Genomic DNA, 16,283 nt, shown 5'->3' with positions numbered 1-16,283 from the left:
AGGTAAAGATTTTGTACATAATAATGTAACTTTTTTTATTTGTTATTTGATCATGATCAGTTTAATTGATTGCGAGTAAATTAGTTATGACAGATGGAAAGACATGCAAACAGTTAAGTTTCTGTTTCAGGTAAAAATATATAAGAGGAAACATAAACATTAATTAAGTAATACCAATATCATGGTCATTACACGTAAATAAATATGATATGATTAAATAATCTAATAATCAAAAACTATCTGATAAGATAACTCAACCTTTGAATTGAGGGAAATATTTACGTATTACCAAAATATATCTCTAACGGTAAACATCATTATTCCGATGAGTTTCACTAATAAAACTGTAGTTATTACAGGCGGTAGCAATGGCATTGGTGCCGCCACAGCTGTTTTGTTTGCCAAAGAAGACGCAAATGTAGTTATAATTGGAAGAAACGAAACAAATCTGAATAAAGTAGCCAAAGATTGCGAAGAATACGGCCGAAGACCACTTATAATCAAAGCTGATTTATTTAAAGACGAAGATGTGAAATCTGTAATAACTAAAACAATACAGAAATACAACAGAATAGATGTTTTAGTTAATAGTGCAGCTCACTACCACGATGGAACAATATTAGATGGAAATCTTCTAAAAGCTTATGATGAAGTAATGAATTTTAACGTACGTGTTATCGTGCAGCTTACAAATCTCGTTATTCCATATCTTACTGAAACAAAAGGGAATATCATAAATTTATCAAGTATCCCTATGCTGAGCAACATTCCGTACTTCGTTTCAAAGGTAGCTTTGGATCATTTCACGAGGTGTGCTGCTTTGGAGCTGGCTCCAGTTGGAGTAAGAGTTAATGCTGTCAATCCAGGATATGTCAGAACTGCTACGTTGTTAGAAGAAGTTGGAGACAATGCAGATATGTTGGAGGAATTTAAGAAATTGGCGGCGCTCAAGAAGTTGGCTGAGCCTGAAGAAATTGCCGGTATTGTGATGTTTTTAGCCAGTGATAAGGCTGCTTGTATAACTGGTGCTAACTATGTTGTTGATAATGGCACTTTATTAAAATAACTAATGACTATGGTTACCCATGGCCCGTGTCTTAGCGCTTTGAAGCTTCATAAGATAAAAACAAAGAGGCTAGTTGAAGATACTTGGGGAACGAAAAGCTGGCAGCTACCTTCCAAAGTATAAGTAAGTAAAGCTTGTGTTATGGATACTCGGAAATGGACAAACATATTTAAATAGATAGATATTTATTTAAACACATATTAAACACCCAAGAAAGAACAAACATATTTTCATACAAATATCTGCTCCGACCGAGAAACGAACCAGGAACCTCAAGCCTCATAGTCAGATTATATAACCAGTAACCACAGAACTATCCGGTCGTCTCACTCTCAATAAATATGGAATTTTCTTATGCGTAATTATTGTCAAGTTCAAGCATTCATACCAAAATTTTAACAATTACAAAAAATGATGCTCAAATTTAGGTAATTTTTACTTTTTTCCTTACGCTTAACTATAATATGAAAGGTCATTCACTAAACCAAACAATCTGCATACTAAAATATTCGATGTTTTTTTACAGTGCAAGTAATTCAATATTATTGGAACGCCATTAGTAGTAGCACACCATTAGGGCGAGGGTCAACACGAGCCGCAAACATCGGACTGCCAGTTTCGGTGTAATTGACAAACATACACGTTTGTTGATTTCCGATTTATTGTTTGAAACGGACAAACAAAAGCGTGAAACGAAACGTTTCAGCGAGCTTTGATGAAATGAGAAATGTGGTCAGCCAAATAACACCCTAAAGTTGATAATCGTTTGCATGTCATAAAAAATAACGCCAATAGACGTGTCTGTCAAATTAAAAGTTCGACTTTAGCGACATATTCATTTGATAGGAACTTGTTTAAAAATTGATAGACTACTTATTTGGCTGATGATACATGGAAGAACAGAGGCCTTGTCTAACACACTTGTAATCACAATCGTTTTCACCACTTCTTTCTGTCACACGGAATAAGACGAGGGTAGAAAGAGATGGTAAATCCGATTGCGAATGTCAACACTTTAAGCCGAGTATAGAATTGCAAGAAAACTCGTACAAGTTGCATTACATTGCGGCGCTCGATTGACCACTAAAACTCGTTGGCTTTACGGCCTCGCAATGTAATGCAACTTGCACGATTTTTCTTGCTAGTCTAAAGCCGGCTTCAGACATTACGGTCACAGATTACCATTGGGGGAGAAAGATTCCTGAGTGGCGACCACGAATCGGAAGAAGTGTTGGCAGGCCTAACAGTGGGTGGAACGATGACAGCTCCAGAGTTACAGGTGGAAGGTTATTATTATAATACCATACACATGCTGAAAAAAATTGCCAGTGAAACACATTTGTTTCTTCATGTTCTGGCTGAATTCACAAGGGTAGTATTATTTGTCATCTGTCACAAGAACAATTGATAATCCATTAAAACAAGTCACTTATGTTAGGACTTCTCTATCGCATTGTATCGAGTCTGTAGTGATAGGTGTTAATGTGTAAATACATATATAAATCGTTGTGACAATCTAAGGCCGCTTTTAATCAACATTGGACGTCTTCCTACTGATGATGATGACTCAACTGATGAATTTAATTCAAAACTTGAACACAGAGTGTTTATTTTAATCTCGTCTCATCATCGTCCTCATTATGTATACGTCCTATTGTAGAGCAAAGGCATAACATCTGCCTGAAGAAAGATTCCTCTATTGTGGCGTCGAGGATGGAATAGGTACATGTTATTTCTCATAATGATCGTAGTTCCCATTTGGGCTCAGAGTGGATTCATTAGAGGATTCAACTTAGTCACCTTTCTTATAAAGCATCACTTCCTTGGTAACATTAAATAGTAATCAAAACTTCGTTTCCAATTATATAATTACTTACGAAGTTCCAAACAAATTTTTTGCTTACTTATCTTAGCGAGTTTGTCAAATTTCCAAAAACGTACACTTTGCCGTTTCTTCATTTTCATCTCACTTCATTGCCAAATTAAATTTGTAACCAATTATAAGTTTTGGACTTGTGACAGGATAAGCATCCGGGCTGTATTTCCGCATCAAATGCCGGTACACCCTACAAATTTGAAAATAATAGCTTTAATTTCTTTTCCTTATCCTTAGCAATTTACGTAATCTCAATGTTACAATGAAATGAAAAAATAGATTGATGTTTTTCGAGTCCAAACATAAAACGCTGCATTTGACCCACTATTTTTAGGGTTCCGGAGCCAAAATGGCAAAAACGGAACCCTTATAGTTTCGTCAAGTCCGTCCGTCCTTTCGTATGTCACAGGCATTTTACTCGAAAACTACAAGATGTATATCAATGACATTTGAAGTACAGATATCTTGGCAAAGCCGCTATTTAGTTATGTAGTTAAATTACAAAAATAAATATTTAACACGCTTTTTTCTCGTTTTTTTAACCCGCATCAACGTGTGACAGCTTTTTTGAAAAATAGTAAAGTTTCTGAAAAGATCACAACAAACAACAAAGATTGTGTGATTTGGGTGATTAAAGGTCTATTTATGTGTCCCCATGTAGAACTTAATGCCATGAATTCACATCCCGTTCTATACGTTCAACATACACAAAGTGTACGACCGGATATCGCAGTGGTTAGAGAACCTGACTACGAAGCTTGAGGTCCCGGGTTCGATCCTTGGTGGGGGCAGATCATCATCATCCCAGCCTATATACGTCCCACTGCTGGGCACAGGCCTCCTCTCAGAACAAGAGTAAACGACGCAGGGTGCGCACGCACGTTTCATCAATCAGCCAGCGACATTCTCAGGGCGTGAATTGCCACCAAAAGTGTTATATCAGACATAATATTAGAGGGAGACGCCTTTGTTCAGCAGTGGACGTCTTCCGGCTGATGATGATGAATGTTGAAATGGGCTAATCATAACCTAACCTAACCAATAAAAAGTTGGTAAACCCCCGACTTTGTCACCTCAATATCTCAAAAACAGCTAAGCCGATTTTGATCGAACATGTCTAAGAACCGTCGCTAGAAAACCTGCTTTCAAATAAAAAAAACCGCATTCAAATCGGTCTACCCGATTAAGAGCTACGATGCCACAGACAGACACACAGACAGACAGACAGGCACACATGACACACATAGCGTTAAACTTATAAATAACACCCCTCTTTTTGCATCTGGGCTTAAAAATACGAATGTTTGTTCTCGAGACTTGGGTGTTTAATATGTATTTAAGTATGTATCTATTCTATTTAAGTACGTTTATCCGTTGTCGAGTACCCATAACACAATTTTTGCTTACTTTAGCATTAGGGCAATCAGTGTCAAGTGTCGCGTGACATAAAAAAATATATCATATTTAACACAACACAATCTTCACCCTTTGAATTTAGCAGCAAAGTTGAAAAAGTTCAAAACAGACAAATTAGAGCCGCTGTAAGGCACTTATCCCACCGCCGACGATCAGCGAGAAGCGAGTAGAGCGAGTAACTAGAAACGAGTGGGCGAGCAGCGAGAAGCGAGTAGAGCGAGTAACTAGAAACGAGTGGGCGAGCAGCGAGAAGCGAGTAGAGCGAGTAACTAGAAACGAGTGGGTGAGCAGCGAGAAGCGAGTGTTGTTTTGTCGCTGGCTGTAAGCGAGTGTTCGAGTGCGACGGGCGATTACTCGCTCCACTCGACTCGCTTGTGCGGGGCGGCCGCCAAGCTGACATCGCTGAGCGAGTATCTATAGCTCAGCGAGTTTTATAGCTCTTGTCGCTGCGACAACAGATGTAAGAGCGAGTTCTCGCCGACAGTGTGAACAGCCAGCGATCAACTATTAATATATGTGTCTCTTTTACTCACACAGGATCTTATATCTTTTGTTCGTTTCTTGAGCGAGAAAATAGTCGATAGCCAATCGTTTCCTCGCTGGCGGTGAGACAACTGCCTAACTGCGATACTGTCAAACCAACCGCAGTAAGCGGTCGAGATGAAAGGAGCCTTGAAACATTTTTTATTTAATTTTCAGAGTATAATTCGTACTTTACGTAAATAATTTGTTTGACCCGTATTATGGAAAACTTATCTTCTTTTCGGAACACAAAACATAGAGCATTTATTTATGTAATAGTCTTCTAGGCTTCTAGGACTACAATTTTAATGTCTTTGACAACCGGATAGCTAAGTTGTTAGTGACCCTACAAAGCTAGCGGTTCATCATCACCATCCCAGCCTATATACGTCCCACTGCTGGGCACAGGCCTCCTCTCATAATGAGAGCCCACTGTGGATTGGGAACTTCACACGATGTTTTCCTTCACCGTAAAGCGCGTGGTAAATTTCAAATGTAATTTCGCATATGAATTTCGAAAAACTCAGAGGTGCGAGCCGGGGTTTGAACCCACGATCCTCTGTTTGAGAGGCCATATGTCAAACTACTCGGCCACCACGGCTTCAAGCTAGCGGTTGCGGGTTCGATTTCAATCCCGGTGACGGGCAAATATTTGTATGATGAATGCGAATGTTTCTACTTCAGTCTTGGTTATTTGTATGTATTTAGTATGTACCTCAGAGCAGACTTTCTTCGCCCAAAGACTGAGCCTCGCAGGGGCGGGGCAACGCCACCAGCTTCTTGGGTACAATGCCCCGCGCTACCTTTGGAAGAGGAACCGCAGTTAATTTTATGTGTATTTATTTTTATGTAAAACAGTACAGTATGTAATTAAGTATGTATGTATGTATGTCTATCCGTTGACTCGCACCCTTAGTACAAGCTTTGTAATTTCATTTGTGAAATATGTGAAAAATAACGTACTGTATATACACAAATAGTCCACTCAAAGATTGACTGGTAGACATAAGTTCGCCTTTGTACATATATATCTCAATGTTTGTTAATTGTGTGTTGTTTACTTATTTTGTACAATAAAGAGTTAACATACATACAATTAGTAAATCCGTCCTCGGTATTCCGTACCGCTACTATAAACCGCACAAAACTTATGCAACGGTACGACACGAATTCCCTATGCATATCATATTCTCAGCTTGTGTTTCTTACTTAGGGCCTACGCTAGCTTACGCGGATTACCCGCAACGGACATCCGCCTCAAAGAAATTGTATAGACACCGCTAACTGGCGCGGGCGCGTGCGACGGACGTTAATCCGCGCGGGGGCGGCGGGTGTCCGCTCCGAGCGCACGCGCGGTACACCTCTCGGACTTGTTTCTTGAATTCAGTATACTGGTAGCGCTTAAGTTAAGCGTGCAGCCGCCGCGGGCGCCCGCGCGACTCGCTGGCCCGCGGCGGTTGTCCGGAGCGGCACCCGCAGCGTGCGCACGCGGCGGGCGTCCGCGTAAGCTAGCGTAGGCCCTTAGTCACTTAAGCAGCGACGCTAGCGACATCTATGCCGTAAGCCCCTCAAAACTTTTTCGGCATTCCTTTGGAACTAACCGCTCACACCGGACAAGAGATATCGTTTCTAAGCAATCAAATTAAGATTGTTTTTTGGAATCTTTTGTATTTTTTTTATTTCAATTCCAAATTTTTTACTTTACGGCTTTTACGGCGGTATAGATGTGCATCTATATTTCAGTTTGTATTCAATTCGGTTTTACGGATGACGTAAAAGTAAAAAATTGGAATTGAAATAAAAAATACAAAAAGATTCCAAAAAACCCAATCTTAATTTGATTGCTTAGAAACGATATCTCTTGTCCGGGTGAGCGGTTAGTTCCAAAGGAATGCGAAAAAGTTTGAGGGCTTACGCATAGATGTCGCTAGCGTCGCTGCTTAAGTGACTAAGTAAGAAACACAAGCTGGGATTAGAGATGCATAGGGAAATTCGTGTCGGTACGTTGACCATCAGTGGTGTAGCGGTAATAGCACGCGGTACGGAATACCGAGGACCTGGGTTCGATTCCCAGTGATGGTCTTATTTTTCTGTTTTTTCTGTGCATCATATTTCAGTTTGTATTTTCAATTTCGTTTTTACGGGATGACCGTAAAAGTAAAAATTTGGAATTGGAATAAAAAAATCAAAAGATTCCAAAAACCAATCTTAATTGGTAGACATAAGTTCGCCTTTGTACATATATATCTCAATGTTGTTAATTGTGGGTTGTTACATATTTTGTACAATAAGGAGTTAACATACATATAATTAGTAAATCCGTTTTACAATTTAGGCTACAACAAGCACTTATGAATGTCAAAAAAAAAACTACCACCGGTTCGGGAAAAACCTCTGCTGAGAAGAATCCGGCAAGAAACTCAACGAGGTATGAATTTTTTGTACATATTTCAATATTATTAAATGTTGGTTTACAGACAAGTAGTTTAAACAACTTAGAAATCAGCATTTTCGTATTTTAAATCGCTCAAGCGTAGAATTTTTCAAAATATCCTGCTATGATATAATCAGGTAACTTTATAATTTTGATATTTGTTTCTTGACAATAGATCTGAATTTGAGTATCCGTTTCATTTATAATATTTTTTTGTGATATTTTATTATAAAAACTATACAATCATCCAAAAAACTTTTTGGTTTTAGCCAGTCTTAAGATGGAACAGCTTCCTGTTGTTTTAGTAATTTAATTTATCGAAACTAATACATATGTTCTTCCTTACAACATGATTAGTTCCTTTAAAATATCGCAATCTAATTACAATATGCCAAGATTTCTTGAATCTAAACTCAGCTTAATAATATCCGAACTTTTTAACTCTAACGTCAAGTTCCCCAAGAACAGCCCCCTACGTGTTTAATACGATTGCAGTTGTTACAGAACGCCTGAGTATTGAAAATGTATATACAAAATTCGGAGATGATCTTTTAATAAACCTTTACGTTAAATAATAACTTTTTTAAGTCAAAATGGTAATCCCTAAGATTGAATTCAAATACATTTCATTAAAAATAATATACAACGGTTTTTGGTTTATGCATATCTTACTGTACTGTATATAACAATGTTGCAAAGATATCAGAATAAGAACGAAACTGTGGAGGTTTGCAGTTTAGGTTTTATACATAGTATTTGTTAGTTTTTCTCTATGGGCTTGTGACGGGAGTAGATTTTGTTTTATTGACATTATAGTAAGATTTTGCCAAAAGCAGTCGCTTTTATTTTAAATACAGTCCTATCCACTACATTTATGGTCCATCTCCCGCGATAATAATGAACACGCGATCAAAAACAAAGCGGCTGTTGACACCAGCAAAATCCGCTCGCGTATCGGTATCGCGCTCGGACTCTGGAGCGCCAGCCGCGGGTGGGCTCGGTCGGTTCACAAACTTGGACCCCATCGCGACCGTAGCCACTGATACACCCGTAGCGCCCATTTCCAAGAGTCCCGAGACGCCTCGCGAGTGCATTGTTGAACAAAGTAATGTTCCTCTAAGTTCCAGGTCACATGCGTCGTCTTCGCGATCGTCAGCCACAATAAAGGCTCGTCGACTGTCCATGGAAGCCCAATTGGCGCGCCGTAGTATGGAACGTGAGCAGCAGTTATACGAACGTAAACTCAACCACGAACGTAAGCTTCTCGAAGAAATGCAGCGAGTAGAAAAACTTGAGGCGGAGGCATCACTCGCAGCACAGGAAGTGGAGGAACGATCCACTCGTACGGTCAGTCAATCTTTTTCACGCACTGCGTCATGGGTCCAGGATAACCATTGCAACCGCCCGTTTGACGAAAAAGTCGATACGGATGTGAAAAATCTCATATCAATGAAAGCGGACCTCGCTATGGTTGGTGAGAGAAATATTAGCTTAGAACGTAATTACGCTTGTCCGGAAAACGTAAATAATCCAAGTGTACCACTTTTCTCACGAGATCTTAATACTCGTCATGGTTTTCACACGATCGCGCCCATCCAATCGCACCGCGATTGCGCAAATTGTAAAGCTGAAAATCATGAAATTCAGGATCAAACTTATACTTACAAAAAACCAGTAAGTTTTAAAATTCCTCTAAATGAAAAAACAAATTTATTTCAAAAAACAACGTCAAATAATGCGCTGTCATTTACAGGACCGTCAGAGAACACAAACAAAAATGACTTATATTCGCTGTCAAAACAGCCAGAACTGAATAATTATTCTCATAGATGTTCACATAAACTTGAACTCACTCCGTTTAGCGGTAAAACTACAGAGTGGTTGATGTTCAAGCGTATTTATCGTGATACTCAACATTTGTTTACACCCGTAGAAAATCTTGTGCGTTTGAGCGGCGCGCTGCGCGGCCAAGCCCTCGAGAGCGTGTCATCGTTGCTATACACAGCCGAGCGACCTGAAGAAGTGCTCGACATGCTGGAGCAGACGTTCGCGCTCCCCGAGATGGTTGTGCTGAACGAGATTGCTGTGGTTCGGAATCTCCCAAAGATAAGCTTTGATCAAAAAGAGTTGAATCAGTTTGCTTGTAGATTGCGTAACTGTATAGCAGTAATTAGAAATTTAGACCAGATTGAACATATCTATTCTGTAGAGTTGTTTCATTCGGTATTGAATAAATTGACGCCAATCTTGTACAGTCAATGGAAAGATTATGCGTATCGCAGCGATCGATCTGTACCGAAAATAATACTTTTGTCCGAGTTTCTGGACATTGAAGCTGTCAAACACAATCGTTTTGGTTTAATACCTGACTATACCAAACGGCCTGGTATTAGTACATTCATGCCCTTTGTAGGTAGGCGGCATGGTACAGTCGGCAACAATTTTTCACACAACTTTACACGACGTGAAAATATTAATGTCACATCTGCACGTAACACAAACGCCGAACTGTGTGCTTATTGTAACAAGAAACATAAACTGGCTGATTGTAAGGATTTTATTTCCCTTACGTTAGATAATAAGTGGCTTTGGTTGCGAGATGCTAAAATATGTTATAAGTGTCTGAAATCTAAGTCACACCGTTGGAGGACTTGCAAGATTGGTCGTTGTGGTGTCGACGGGTGCGTGCGTTTCCATCACCCGCTCCTGCACTCTGCGGCGTCACCCCACGTGCCCCGCGCCACCGACGAGTCTCCGTCTTCTTCCTACAATGTTGTGACTGAACACCAAGGCACTGATAAAACTGTAACCGTTTCTAATGTCACTGAATCACACACAAGTGACGAAATGTTCACACCTATGTCTCAAGTATTTTTGAAAATAGTTCCTGTGCAAGTGAGCGGTCCACGTGGAAACTATGACACTTTTGCTTTGCTTGACTGCGGGTCCACAGCAACGTTGATCGATTCGGAGGTGGCCCGTCACATTGGTGTGTCCGGTCCCGTGGAGTCTATCAAGGTTGATGGTGTAGCTGGAATGTCAACACACAAACCAATTCAACTTGTGAATTTTTCTATCAAGGGCAAACACTGTGCCGAGATATATTCAGTGAGTAACGCTAAGGCTATGGATTCACTGTCGCTGTTTACACAAACTATCAAACCAGATGACATCTCAAAATATCCACACTTGTCAGACTTAGTTGCTGATCTTACACTAACCAGTGCAACGCCAAAGATACTGCTCGGTGCAGAGCATTGGTACCTTACTATAAGTCGTGAAGTTAGGGAAGGTTCAAAAAGTCAACCGGTTGCCACTCGCACACTTTTAGGTTGGGTTTTACACGGCAGGTCCAGCAGCTGGACTAAGCCTGTGCATTTCATAAACCACACAGCGATCAAAGACGACCAAGACTGTAACCTAGATGAAATCGTGAAAGATTATTTTCGCCTTGATTCCATAGGTATCACAAAACTTGAAAACACATGCTCTACGGAGGATAAACACGCTTTAGAGATTTTAGAGTCCACTGCCAAACGTTTGCCGTCAGGTAGGTTTGAAGTTGGTCTATTGTGGCGTAAAAACAACCCTAATACACCTGACAGCTATCCCCATGCACTGTCGAGGTTCCTTGGTTTAGAAAGGCGCATGGCTCGAGATGCCGAATTTAAAAAAGACTATTGTAATTTTATTAACAACATGATGACAAAAGGTTATGCAGAAGAGTGTACGAAAGATACATACCATGGTAGTGTCAATATGAACGAAACACACACACCTTTGCGCTGGTATTTACCACACTTCCCTGTTATACATCCTCAAAAGCGTAAACTAAGAGTTGTCCATGATGCAGCAGCAAAGACCTCGGGAGTCAGTTTAAACTCGCTTCTGCTCCCTGGGCCTGATCTTTTGCAGTCATTGCTGCACATATTGTTTCGTTTTCGCGAAGGTTACGTCGCGATGACTGCTGACGTTAAGGAAATGTTTCCGCAGGTCAGGATTAGGATGGAAGACCGTGATGCTTTGCGGTACATTTGGAGGGAGGATCCCAGCTGTGAGTTGAAGGAATACAGGATGACTTCTGTCATTTTCGGTGCGGTTTGCAGCCCGTGTACTGCTCTTTACATTAAAAACCGTAACGCCCAAGAATTGCAGAAGTCATACCCTGCAGCAGCAAAAGCCATCGTTCATGAGCATTATATGGACGATTATTTAGGCAGCCTTGACGATGTGCGCGAAGCCACTCAACTTGCAGCTGACATAGTCACAGTACACAAGGCGGCCGGTATGGAGATGCGAGCTTGGATTTCTAACATACCTGCCGCACTTGCAGCCGTGCCTGAAGACTTACGAGCCTCCCCACCTGTCAATGTGCACGTAGGCCCTGACGCTTTCGTCAGGACTTTAGGACTTATATGGCATCCTTTGAATGACACCTTTGGTTTTAGGATTGGGGCTCCAATTCCTGAGAAAGCGAAATTAACTAAGCGAAAAGTATTGTCATGTTTAATGTCCGTATATGACCCTCTTGGTCTTTTAACTCCGCTGGTCATTCAAGGACGTATTTTATTCCAACAAACATGGCGAACCGGTCTTGATTGGGACACCGAGTTGCAACCAGATGCAATTCAAAGATGGCTGTCTTGGTCTCGTCAACTAGCTACGATCGCAGATCTCAAAATTCCACGCTGGTACAGATGTGGTTTTCAAACTGAGTCGATCATTGACAGACAGCTCCATGTATTTGCAGATGCAAGTGAGGAGGCATACTCATGCGTCGCATACTGGCGTTTTACATTCATGGATGGCTCGGTGAAGCTGTCTCTCATTGGTGGAAAGGCACGCCTTAGCCCTCTTAAACCCGCATCCATACCACGTCTCGAGCTCCAAGCCAGCCTGATTGCAGCTCGTTTTGCCAATACTGTGTGTACCGGACATAAAGTTCACCCGGACTCAATTTATTTATGGTCTGATTCCAGCACAGTTCTGAGTTGGATTCGCAGCGATGCGCGTACATTCAAACCATTTGTAGCAAATCGTGTGGGTGAAATCACCGAAATAACAAATGCCAATAGTTGGAAATTTGTTCCAGGTGTTTTGAATGTCGCAGATGACGCGACAAGACTTAAGAATCGCGACATCGACTTATCGCGATGGTTCTCTGGACCTGATTTCTTACTTCTGCCGTCCAGTGAATGGCCTAAAGAACCATCGATGCCTGAAGCTACATCCATCTTGGAAGAGTTGAAACCTTCTAAGGTGCATGTAGGACTAACCCATCTGGTTACACCTTCATCGGTTTTGCCAGATCCCTCACGTTTCAGTGAGTGGTTGCGCCTGATTCGTGCAACTGCACGCGTTTTTCAGTGCGCCAACAAGTTTAGATCCCTTTTGGCACATAACAGCCCAAATTCTAAAACTATTAACAACAGTTCTCCATTTAAGCTTACACCGCTGTCCGCTATGGAGATACAGAAGGCTGAAATCGCCATTCTCCGAAAGGCTCAGACAGACTCATTCAGCGAAGAAATCTCTTTGCTTCGTGATAGCAAGCCTTTGCCAAAATCCAGCAAGTTGAAATCTCTCTGCCCGATTTTCGATGAAGATGGCCTACTCCGACTGGACAGCCGTATTAAGCATATGAAGAACACCGATTACGCCACTACTTCTCCCATTATTCTGGATGGCCGACACCCAGCTGTTCGACTTCTCGTTCATCATTACCACGTGCAAGCTGCCCATGCTTTCAACGAATTGGTCACAAATGAGCTCAAACAGCGATTCTGGATTTTTCGTTGCCGCAGCGAAGTGCGCATGGCCTCAAGAAGATGCACCTACTGTACCAAAAGAAAGGCAACACCACATATCCCACCAACCGGCGACCTGCCAGATGTGCGTCTGGAACACCATCAGCGCCCGTTTACGAACACTGGCCTAGATTACTTTGGTCCCGTCGAGGTCTCGATTGGTCGGCGCAGAGAAAAGCGATGGATTGCTCTTTTCACTTGTATGACGACACGAGCAGTCCACCTCGAGATTGTCACGAGTCTCTCAGCCGATTCTGCCATCATGAGCATACGTCGTTTTGCTGCACGTCGAGGACTTCCAACTAAAATTCTCTCCGATAATGGCACGTCGTTCGTCGGAGCTAACAGACAAATGTGCGAGTTCTACAGCGATGGCGTCCAAGATTTCGCCGCCAGCAAATGCATAGAATGGTGCTTTATTCCTCCTGCGGCACCGTTTATGGGAGGCTGCTGGGAAAGACTTGTGAAAACAGTAAAGTCCGCTCTCCTTGTAACATTAAAAGAACGATCCCCAAGAGAAGAGCTGCTACACACCTTACTTTTAGAAGCAGAAGCTCTAGTGAACTCTCGTCCCTTGACATACGTCACCGAAAACGGACAGTACGAGAGCCTAACTCCGTTCCATTTCCTGATCGGCACCTCTTCAAACCAGCAAACACCAGCCCGATTAAACGATGGAGCATTCTCATTGAGGAAAGAATGGCAAAAGGTTCTTCGACTTTCTGAACATTTTTGGGGCAGGTGGCTTAAGGAATATCTACCTAGTCTGAGGCCAAAGAAGAGCACAGGGAGCCAACATGAAAATCTTAAAGTAGATGATGTTGTCTTGGTGGTTGACCCAGATATGCCGCGAGGAGTTTGGCCGATGGGGCGCATAGTGGAAGTATTTCCGGGCAGAGATGGCATTGTGAGAGTCGCTGACGTTGCTACCAAAGGGGGCACGCTGAGAAGGCCCGTCAGGAAGCTTGCTCGGTTGCAGACTGTAGTTGTGTAGCTGCGCTACACGGGGGGGATGATGTGGAGGTTTGCAGTTTAGGTTTTATACATAGTATTTGTTAGTTTTTCTCTATGGGCTTGTGACGGGAGTAGATTTTGTTTTATTGACATTATAGTAAGATTTTGCCAAAAGCAGTCGCTTTTATTTTAAATACAGTCCTATCCACTACAAAGATTAAATACCCGACGAAACTAAAACTGGTGCACAACTGCCCGCATTTTCATAATTTTTATTGCTACTGTCAAATGTCATTACATTAAAAATTAGCCCGAAACATGTTGAGCTAAACATATAGCTTATCATTCGCTATGAGTGGTCTCACCAGTCTCACGTAGTTTAACTTTCAAAGTATCTAATCCATTTACGAATGGGAAAGTTTCCGAGTTTATGCGTTTCACGATAAACGACCGACGGATTAAGATCAGGTTCTGTATGTAACTGAATCGGACACTTAGGCTACTTTTCCACCAGTGCTCTTTTACGCCACAAGCGTTTAGAGGAAATTCTTTGTCATGAGCCAAAGAAACATTTCATTTTCCTATCCTCGATCCGCCGAGCTGTTCCAAATAAGCTGCGCTGAGCGAGGGAAGGTAAATGATTCAATTTCATTGCTTCATGACAAACACATTCTAGCAAACATCCTATCTCTTGTGGAAACGTAACCTTATGTATGAATTTTTCATAAAACAAACACGAAGACCGATGTAATCCATTTAAAGATTAGCACGACTCTATTGTTAACGGCAAGAAGCATGTTCAGATATTTGGATTAAATTGTTGCTTACAAGTTTATGAACTCGACTGTACAAAATTATAATATGCATATAAATCGTTTATAATATTAAAACTCTAAATATAACCGCTGCTCATACTTCACGAAACATCCACTCGTAAAGGAATGCCCAAAGGACATTTGAAACCTATAATGCCAAGGTATTCATAATTTTTCCCAAAAAAAAAGCATGAAACAAACATGGCGGACAAAGCAACCTTTTCTTACCGCAAAAAGTTTTCCACGGGGGCAAGCGAGAATTTTTCCCTTTTCCTTTTCAAACCGACCGCAGCGGGAAAAAAAAGTTGGCAACACAGACCGACAAAGGGTATTTTTATTTTTATATTTCGAAATATTAAGCGACATCGTTAGTGGTTAACATTTGTTAAATATTTTGAATATTTTTTCGGGTTTGCGCCGCGTTTTTGAACGAGTTATCTTGTTTGGGTAATGTTCGTTTTGGAGCGAAGTTTCCTTGGTATCGCTTTTTTTTCTGTACATTGTTTGTGGGAGTTTGAGTGTTCTTATTGAAAAAAATATAGGAAAGTTTTCTGTAAGCTTTCTTTATCTTACTAATAGGATATACTGTGGGATTCCTAAACTCAAACTCAAACTCACAACATTTATTGACAAGAAAAACACACTACATCACAACAAAAACACAGTAAAAAGATAAATAGGAGAAGAGAGGAAAATAAGAGATATACTCCTACTGTGAAATTGTTCAAAGAAGACCAAAAAAGACGTGGCTCACGCCTTTTTTTTTCGGCTGGATGGCAAACGAGCAAGTGGGTCTCCTGATGGTAAGAGATCACCACCGCCCATAGACACCTGCAACACCAGGGGATTGCAGATGCGTTGCCAACCTAGAGGCCTAAGATGGGATACTTCAAGTGCCAGTAATTTCACCTTCTTACTTCGTATTATACTTGTATATGATAATAATAATGTATATTATTTGTATATAGTATTTTGTTTTTATGAGTTTATTGATTATCTAAAGCATTGTTTATCCCTTACTGGATGCGCCTCTCACCTCATCCCCCTCAAAAGTTTACTTGTTGAAGAATACATTTTCCTTTGCAACATTTATCTCAACGTTTGTCAATTGTATTAGATTCCCTATTTTTTAACCCTCGACCCAAAAAGAGGGGTTTTTTTTTTTAAATATCATGGGACACTTGACCCCAATATTGACCTAGTCCCAATAAACTAAGCAAAGCTTGTACTATGCACACTAGGCAACGGATAAACATACAATAGATAAATCCATATTAAACATCTAAGACCCGAAAACAAACATTCGTATTATTCATACAAATATTTGCACCGGCCGGATTCGAACCCGGACCTCAAGCTTCGTAGTCAGGTTCTCTAACCACTTAGCCATCCA

General features: G+C 41.0%; 2 protein-coding genes across 2 annotated transcripts; both read left to right on the top strand.

Annotated features, from left to right (window-relative positions):
* The first annotated feature begins 307 nt into the window (after positions 1-307).
* Positions 308-5,830, top strand: LOC141427104 (3-oxoacyl-[acyl-carrier-protein] reductase FabG-like). Its single transcript, XM_074086334.1, has 2 exons — positions 308-980; positions 5,623-5,830. Exons 1-2 carry the CDS (start codon positions 326-328, stop codon positions 5,625-5,627), a joined length of 660 nt encoding a protein of 219 aa, XP_073942435.1. The 5' UTR covers positions 308-325; the 3' UTR covers positions 5,628-5,830.
* A 2,293-nt stretch (positions 5,831-8,123) lies between these two features.
* On the top strand, positions 8,124-14,209 carry LOC141427599 (uncharacterized). Its single transcript, XM_074087194.1, has 2 exons — positions 8,124-8,661; positions 9,248-14,209. Exon 2 carries the CDS (start codon positions 9,346-9,348, stop codon positions 14,113-14,115), a length of 4,770 nt encoding a protein of 1,589 aa, XP_073943295.1. The 5' UTR covers positions 8,124-8,661; positions 9,248-9,345; the 3' UTR covers positions 14,116-14,209.
* Positions 14,210-16,283: the final 2,074 nt, after the last annotated feature.

Source organism: Choristoneura fumiferana, chromosome 4 (assembly GCF_025370935.1).
Source record: "Choristoneura fumiferana chromosome 4, NRCan_CFum_1, whole genome shotgun sequence".
Lineage (NCBI taxonomy): Eukaryota > Metazoa > Arthropoda > Insecta > Lepidoptera > Tortricidae > Choristoneura > Choristoneura fumiferana.
This window is presented reverse-complemented; position numbering and strand designations above follow the sequence as displayed.